Genomic DNA, 8969 nt, shown 5'->3' with positions numbered 1-8969 from the left:
CACATTAATTTTAAATATCATTTAAAATAACAAAATGAACTTACTAAAAATATTAATTTGAATATCATTTAAATTAACAGAAAGAATTCACTAAAAACATTAATTTAAATATCATTTAAATTAATAAAATACTTCGTCGACGGCGCCCATTCCACCTCGTAAAACGAGCTCCAAATAATGACAGTGACAACTAAAGAATACATGTGTCCTATCATCATCGGGTGTTTGTCGGGTTCTCTATAAATTCCAATATCGACGGATACGGGTATCTACACTAGATAAAGGAATTAGCTACGCATACTAGGAGAATTAACAACAATAATAATAATGAAAGACATAATTGAAAGCATGTAAAGATGAATAACAAGTAACTGAATGAACTAGAACTTTGAATTAATAATAACCGAGGAAAGATTAACACCGTAATTAAATAATGCTTAGATCCGAAATAATAGCAATCCAACTTAACTAAAGGTTTTTAAAGGTTTTTTTTGTAAAGTGGCGTAACTAGGTAAAATAAGACGTAAAAATATAACAAGGCACAATTTGGGTATTTATACTAAACATAAACCGATTTAGGAAACTTGCGTGAAAAGTCATCAGATCACTGTATACTCGATCGAGTCTATGCATACTCGATTGAGTACACCACAACTCGATCGAGTCTAAGGGGACTCGGTCGAGTACTCCTTACTTCAGCACTTTTCTTCGTCTAATCTTCTTCCATTCTCTTCCTTTATTCTTCTAGATTTCCGTGCCTTGCTTCGTGTATTCCTTAATGCAATCTCCGCTGTGCTATATTTTATTCTTTTGCTCCACAAATGCATTATTCCTGCATTAAACACCAAATAGCAGAAGTAACAACATTCTAATATAAATGGCATATAAACAATGTAATTTAGCACGAAAACCGTATCAAAAGTAACTAAGAGGAGGCATATAAATGTATATAAATATGACTCATCAAACTCCTCCAAACCATCTCTTTGCTTGTCCCTAAGCAAAGTATCACACAATACATAAGGCAATCATACAAACGACGAATAAATATCTCAGAGCTAATGTTTAATGCATATACAAATCCCAAGCTATCCACATCTATAACAAAGTAGTGACCAAATTGTGCCAATAAAACAAATTCAAAGGCACGGCCAATAGAAAACGCAGCTCAAGTCTCATGTCACCATACTATAGACAAATGCCAAATATCTTTCGATCTTGCAAGAAAAATTAATTGGATTCTTGCGGATTTCACTCATGCACTCATAAGTATGTAAGAGTGAGTTATATGTGAAGATAGAAAGAAGTAGAACACTCACTCGACATGTGAAACATGCATGCAATCTAATTGGAAAGAAATTTCTCCAACTAATACGCATTCACAGTATTGATAAAAGTACATGTATCAAGGACAATAAGGTAGAAAATGGGTGAATTGTATAGAAGTGGCCTGGATTTTGCCAAGGCACGTATGGATATGTAAGGCTAAGACGGTAGTCGCAGCGCTAAAACCAAAACCAAATCTATGATAATAAGCATAAATTAACCCAACTAGAGAAATTATCTCAACTTTGACAACACATGAGAGCCAAAAGAACTGCTCTCCAACAATGCATTAGACTCCAGAAACCAACCTTCTATTCCCTTAAGAAATGATAATGAAGCATATATTTTTCTTCTTTTCTTCTTTTTTTTTCACTTCTTTTTTCTCGAACTTCTCTTTTTTTTCTTCTCTCTTTTCTTTTTTTTTCTTTTCTTTTGCTTCATATTTTTCTTCCTTTTCCAACATAAGGGATACAACACAATTGCAAATAAATTCTACTACACCCACAAATGACAATAATAATCTCAATCCCAACCGTAGTAGCAAAATAGACATGATAAACAAGCAACTCCGACTGTCCCGATAAGGTAGGCAAATTCTAGGATTGTAGCTATTAGATGGGATAAAGAACGGCTACAAGGGTTCAAATGGGCTAACAAAAGGGGTAATGGATGGCTTATTTGAACGGTAAGAACCACCTTTCCTCATGTACTTCATTATATGAACGCGTAAAAATTAAGAAACTAGTGTCACACTTATGCAGTTTGATATTACAAATTCCACAAGGAGAACCACACTCAAGCCTATTTGGCAGTGAGACTAGTTTATTGATGTTCCTGGCATAGAAAGCTCTATATACTTCAGAATTTAAATAGTATACCAACATAATTTAGTCAAATCTAATTAGCATAAGGCATGTCAAATAAGGTCAAGAGTTGAATTATGAGCTTTGTTTTCTTATAAATAACGGGTAAAATAATGTACATGGATAACTAAATTGGGATTCAAATGCAAAAGCAATGCAATTTAATATCATTATTATACAATTCACAAAGACTCGACCTAAAATAAAGGAAAAACATATTTTTGGATTTCGAAAATTTTAAATTTTTATGGATTTTTGTTTGTTTTAAATGCACACAACATAATATAAACACAGTAGAAATAAATCACACAACATAAATAAAGACTCGTTCCCCAAACCTAAATGTCACAGTGTCCTCATTGTGATGCCTACAGCATAACAATAACACAACAAATCACCAACAACCTAAAGGACACATCTAACAAAAGGAAGGGGAAATAATTAGAGATAATATAAGAAAAGTAGATACAAGGAAAGAGAAAACCCGGTAAAAGCTGAGGAATTCCCCCAAACCAGCTGCAAAAATAAGGAAAAATGACCAACCGCGCAATTCCATCATCATCTGGCTACGTTTCAGACTCAAAACGCAAGGGTACTCGATCGAGCCTGGCTAGACTTGTTCAAGTATTCACCGAAGGGACCAAGTTTCTGCACTTTAAAAGAAGTGCTCACCCATAGCACGGTCAAAACAACTCAAAGCTCACATTAGTAAATCGAAAAGCGGCGCATATGCTACACAAAGAAATAAGTAGCACCAAAAGAAAATACAAGCAAATGAAATAGCAATGAATAATGTTCTGGCTCAACTAACTCAAAGTCCAAGAGAAAAGGCAACATGACGTCCCTTTGCCTTCCATCTTGGCATCAACGGAAAAAGGATACATTGCCTCTCCCGCTATAGGATCAGTCACATCTTCATACACCTCATGGACGAGTTCGTCTTTGAATATCTCAGCTTCTAGGGCATCTAACTCAGCCTCCAAGTCAACACTTCCATCAAAGCTTCAAACCGTCTCAGGATAAGGCTCATCTCTATAGATAAAATTCTCTATCTTATCTACTTCCTTGCTCCATGGTCCTGACGCAACGACAGGGGCGTCGGACTGATTCCTGTTCAAACACAAAGCAAGGAAATCATCAATAATATGATCAATAATATTAATCATATGACAAGAAGCTTCTAAACTGCTGATACGTGCATTTTATATATTCTTTTTAGGCCTTTTCATGCACGTATTTCCATGCTTTTATCGTAGTTTATTCTACGAAATGCCCCGAATATGCTACTTTGGTTTGTTTTGTTCTATTTGCAGAAATGGACCAGAAAGTAGTGAAATCGAGCCTTTTACCGTCCGTTTAGCATGCATTTGGAGGAAGTGTGAATTTTTAGCGGGAATGTAGCTATTTTGAGATGCGCAAAGAAGAAAGATAGCTAGGCGAGCAAAGGAAGAACTTCAAATTACTTGTGCCTAATTTGAAGAGACATATCTCGAGTTCTACAACTGATATTTAGGTGATTCCACTTGGAGATGAAATCTTGTCCTCTTATCTTTCCAACGGCACCAGAATCGTCCTGTTTGCCCAAGTAACGAAGAAATGGCAGCCGTTTGAAGTTCAGTGTGCAAAGGATGAAATTGTTGCTCGAAAGTACTCGATCGAGTACAATTATGTTCGATCGAGTCCTTTTTCTACTCGATCGAGTAGTTGAATTTTAAGATTTACTCGATCGAGTAGATTTTCTACTCGATCGAGTGTTTTGAGCTTTATTTTACTCGATCGAGTGGTTTTAAATCACTCGATCGAGTGGATTCTCTTATGGGCTTGGTCTTTTTAGTTTTATTCTGTCATTAGGTCAAATAAATCCTATTTTCTTATAAATAGGAAGTTAGGACGTCATGTTTAGGGGGCTTCTCTTCTCGCACCATACAGTGTTGGACGCTACTTTTCCCTATTACTTTGTTCTTCTCTATTTCCGGATCATTAATTCTGTAACTTAATCTTTTCCTTTACTCTCATTTAATGCTCATTTCTTCTTTATCTCTCGCTCTTATTTCTTTTATTATTATGTCTAGCTAAGTTCTCTGCTAGGATTAGGTGATTCAATGGACTGATGTTAAATTGCTAATTAGGTTTATAGGTTGTCGTTGTTGTTTTAGTCTATGTTGTTATCACTGCCTTAACTGTATCCTGCTAGTTGATTCGAAGCAATTAGCCTTTTAACTTTGGTAAGCCTTGACCTGGACCGAAAGGTTGGAAGGGGTGAGACCCGCAGTGAACAATAGGATGCTTTAGTGAGGGCGAAAGTTAAGCTAATAGCATTTTAGGGCGAATTGAGACCGAAAGGAGATATTCGTTGCCCCTTAGACCGACACATCGACTAATCTATGACTTTAACCGCGATTGACTGACGTTCATTGATGACCCGAAATCCTAGTCCTCTTTCTCCTGTTAATTTCTCTTATCTTTATCTCTCTTGCATTAGTCTCAGTAGCTTAGTTAAATCAAATCAAAACCCCCAATTGTGACATTAGACAGACCGAAGTAGACAAGTGAATAGTGACCGCCTCCCTGTGGAGATCGACCCTACTTATCGCTAGCTTTTGGTAGTTATATTTAGGTAATTATTTTTGGTACAGAAACGACCGTATCAACTGCGATGCTTTAATGCTTTATCAAGAATAAAACTGATTTTATCATCCCCAATTCATAATGTAAGAATAGTATCCCTAACATTTATGACCTCCACCGATGTGTGTAGGAATGGTCTACCTAGAATAATAGGGACTTGGGAGTCCTCTGCCATATCCATAACGATAAAGTCAACCGGAATAAAATACTTCCCTTCTCTAACTGGAACATCCTCTAAAACACCTAGAGGGCGTTTAAGATATCTGGCAGCCATCTGCAAGGTCATGTTAGTAACACGTAGTTGACCCATTTTTAACTTTTGACAAATCGAATACGACATAACACTAACGATAGCCCCTAAATCATAAAGGTCTTTACTTATAGCAATACTACCAATATGACAAGGAATAGAGAAACTCCTTGGGTCCTTTAGTTTAGGAGGTAAATTGGCTTGTAATGCTGCGTTGCACTCTGCAGTGAACGCGACCGTCTCCACTTCATTTAAAGACCTCTTCTATGTCAATATTTCCTTCAAGAACTTCGCATAAGTCGACACTTGAGTGATCAATTCGTAAATGAAACACTCACTTGAAGATTCTTCACTACCGCCATGAATATTACAAACTGTTGATCAAGCTTGGATTTCTGTAGTCGGTGTGGTAAAGGTAATGCAATGGCAATAGGCTCGGCTTATTTTGCTTTAGTAGTCGTTTTGGAAGCACCGTCGTCAAGTACGGGAGTTACTCGATCGAGTATAGGGGTCACTCGATTGAGTACTCTATTGTCACCAAAAGCCGTAGCTGAAAAATGAGATTTATCGTAATCTGTTGGATACTTGATCGAGTACACACTGCTTTCTTCACTTTTTCGTCTTTTTTCTTATCCCGTATTTTATCTTTGATTATTTCTTTCTCGTCATCTCTCAACTCCAAGTTACCCAACCCCTTAGGATGTATGTAGGGGACCTCATCTTCATCAATGGGCATCTCCGGACTTTGATTAGTAGTACCGCTCCTCAGTGAAATAGCATTAACTGCTCATGTGCTTGTTTACCTTGAGGAGGAAGATTGTCGGGCTGTTTTGAGGAATTTTGAACCGCCAATTCAGCAACTTGAGTGTCTAACATCTTGTTATGAGCTATAAGTTTAGAAATTTGAGTCGTTTGCTTTTTTTGAATCATCAATGTTTGTTGCAACTAACCCTTCATATCTGCCATATCATTATTATGAGCTTGAGGAGGAGGTTGCATCTGCTGAAAACCTCCTTGATTTTGTCAAACAAAACTCCCTTGTGGTTGATTACCCCGATTTTGGGGAATAACATACGCATTTTGCGGTGGGGCTTGACTAAACACATTCTGACTTCTTTTAGGGAAGAAGTTGGAATAAGGAGTACCTTGCTTGAATGACTGAAAAGCATGAATCTGTTCAATTGTACTCAATAAATTTGGCCGCAGTATGACCATCAATCCCACATATTTCACAAGACACCTCCTGTTGAACCATGGCATGGACCGTTTGTTGCTTTCCCAAGGACTGGGGTGTCTTTAATTCAGCTATTTGGGCAGTTAAGGTCTCCAACTGTGCTGCAATCGCACTATCTGAACCATTTTCTCTCGTACTTCCCCTTGGGTTACAATACTCAGCGGTGTGAGTAGCCATCTCATCTATCAACTTCCAGGCAGTATCATCATTAGTATTGTTTTGAAATCTCCCATTAGCAGAGGAGTCAAGTAATGCTCTATGATCGTCATATAACCCATTATAGAATTGGTTGCAAAGGAACCAAATTTGAAAGCCATGGCGAGGAACAGAACGAACCAACCTTTTGAAACAGACCTATGCTTCGTTAAGGTCTTTAGTGGAACCTTTTTTAAAACTTGTGATCTGACTCCGCAATGCATTAGTTTTCTGAGGTAATAAATACCTCTTGTAGAATGCAAGAACTAAGGTATTCCAATCAGTAACACCATGAGCCTCTATATCTAAATCACGCAACCATTCAACCGCCTCATCTCGCAAGCAAAAAGGAAAGAGAACCTGCTTCACTTGATCTTGGGTTACTCTAACAGTTAGTGGAATGGAGCAATAATAATCGGTAAACTTCTCCATATGCTTGGTAGGATCTTCATTAGCTCCTCCCCTAAACAAGTTTTGTTCCACCAAGTTGATGTAGGATGGACGAATCTCAAAAGTGCCCTTATCCATAGTAGGAAACTTGAATCCCTTGGGGATAGAAGCCAAAGTAGGCTTAGAGTGACTAGCAAGGGTCGGCATCTTAATCGGTTATGTGGCAGAAATTAGCTTGTCCTCTTCTAAGGACTGATCTTCTGCAAATGTAAAAAGCTCGTAATAGGCGTCAAGTGTACTCAAGTCTTCCACCTGACTAATTTCTCTCAGAAAATTCCGTCTGTACCGAAAAGTCCTCTCTGGTTCGGGATCAAAATGTATAATCTCCGACCTGTTAGACTTGGGTATACACAGAACTAACAAGAAAAATATTAAATTGTCTCAAGTAACTGATGCTCCCTGAGACAAAAGACAAAAATAAACAAAAACAAACAGAAAAATTGTTGCCTCCCCGGCAACGACGCCAAATTTGATAAGGCTAAAGTCGTGTCAACTATATCAAAATAAACCTAAATTACTACTAACTAATAGCTAGCGGTAAGAAGAGTCGAATCCACATGGAGGCGAGGTAATTGTTCTAGTTTGTTGATATTTAAGTCCGTCTTAAAGTAACCGTTTCTTGAAGAGTTGTTTGATTGATTTCTATAAACTAATTGCAATAAAGTAAATCTGGCGAATTCAATAATATTAAAAAGTCTAGGGATCGAGTTCACTAGGTAGTTATCCGGAGGTGAGATTTAACTTATTAATAGAGCAATTCATATTGTTTAAGGTCATATGATCGATCGATTCTAATATGTCCTTTAGATCTAACTTAACATGCTGTCGCAATCATTAAGTCAATTCTATTCAGTTATCGTAGCCTATACTAGTATTAACCTGGTCGGTGAAAATCCTAGTTTGAAATACTAATTAATTAATCCTGCAGTAATTAATCAACTAGATTCAAAACAATCAACTGAACAACAACAAAGAAGCAATTTAACTATCAATTCATTAATTACCCCTTGCTAACAACCTAGATCCCTTTTCACCCTAGATAAAGGAATTAGGTACGCATACTAGGAGAATTAACAACAACAATAATAATGAAAGACATAATTGAAAGCATGTAAAGATGAATAACAAGCAATTGAATGAACTAGAACTTTGAATTAATAATAATTGAGGAAAGATTAACAATACCATAATTAAATAATGCTTAGATCCGAAATAATAGCAATCCAACTAAACTAAAGGTTTTTAGAGGTTTTTATTGTGAAGTGGCGTAACTAGGTAAAATAAGACGTAAAAATATAATAGGGCACGATTTAGGTATTTATACTAAACATAAACTGATAAGGCTAAAGTCGTATCACCTTAATCAAAGTAAACCTAAACTACTACTAACAAAATAGCTAGCGGTAAGTCAGGGTCGAATCCACAGGGAGGCGGTGATTATCTAGTTTGTTGATGTTTATAGTGTCTTAAGGTAACCAATTGTGGGGGTTTGTTTGATTTGATTTCTAACAGCTAATTGCAAAGTAAATAAAAGATAAATAACGATAATATTAAAAGTCTAGGATTTCCGGTTCACTAGGTCAATTATATGGGGTCTATTAATCAATTGCTAGATCTACCAAGTTGTCTAAGGTCATAAGATCGGTCGACTCTATTATGCCCTTTAGATCGATTCTAACATGCGGTCGCTATAATTAGATACAATTTATTCGATTATCGCAGCCTATATTAATTCTAACCCGGTCGGTGAAAGGATTAATTCGCTACACTAATTAACAACTCGGGCCTAAGTTAATTAACTAGAATAAGAACAATAATCAAACGGCAACTTAAACGATTTCACTAGCAATTAATCAATTTCCCCTTTCTAATTAACCTAGGTCCCCTTTCATCCTAGATGAGGAATTTAGCTACTCATAACTAAAGCAATAACAACAATAATAGTAATGGAAAGCATGATGAACAATAATAAAGATGAACAAGTAATTGAAATAGTAATTATTGAAAGATTAGAACAATACCG

The 8969-nt window shown here is 36.5% G+C and overlaps 1 protein-coding gene across 1 annotated transcript; it reads right to left on the bottom strand.

Annotated features, from left to right (window-relative positions):
- Positions 1-4893: 4893 nt before the first annotated feature.
- LOC141651284 (uncharacterized) lies at positions 4894-5943 on the bottom strand. Its single transcript, XM_074459003.1, has 2 exons — positions 5871-5943; positions 4894-5312 (listed from the first exon to the last, which is right to left on the bottom strand). The coding sequence occupies exons 1-2, from the start codon at positions 5941-5943 to the stop codon at positions 4894-4896; spliced, it is 492 nt and encodes a 163-aa protein (XP_074315104.1).
- Between the last annotated feature and the right edge of the window lie 3026 nt (positions 5944-8969).

This window comes from Silene latifolia, chromosome 4, assembly GCF_048544455.1.
Source record: "Silene latifolia isolate original U9 population chromosome 4, ASM4854445v1, whole genome shotgun sequence".
In the NCBI taxonomy this organism is placed as follows: domain Eukaryota; kingdom Viridiplantae; phylum Streptophyta; class Magnoliopsida; order Caryophyllales; family Caryophyllaceae; genus Silene; species Silene latifolia.
This window is presented reverse-complemented; position numbering and strand designations above follow the sequence as displayed.

What these genes read in the sequence shown, in the direction of transcription:
- LOC141651284 (XM_074459003.1), bottom strand. Translation starts at nt 5,943, where the DNA reads ATGTTAGACACTCAAGTTGCTGAATTGGCGGTTCAAAATTCCTCAAAA. An exon ending in CGACAATCTTCCTCCTCAAG is followed by an intron (nt 5,313 to 5,870) that starts GTAAACAAGCAC and finishes CTTTAAATGAAG; the next exon opens with TGGAGACGGTCGCGTTCACT.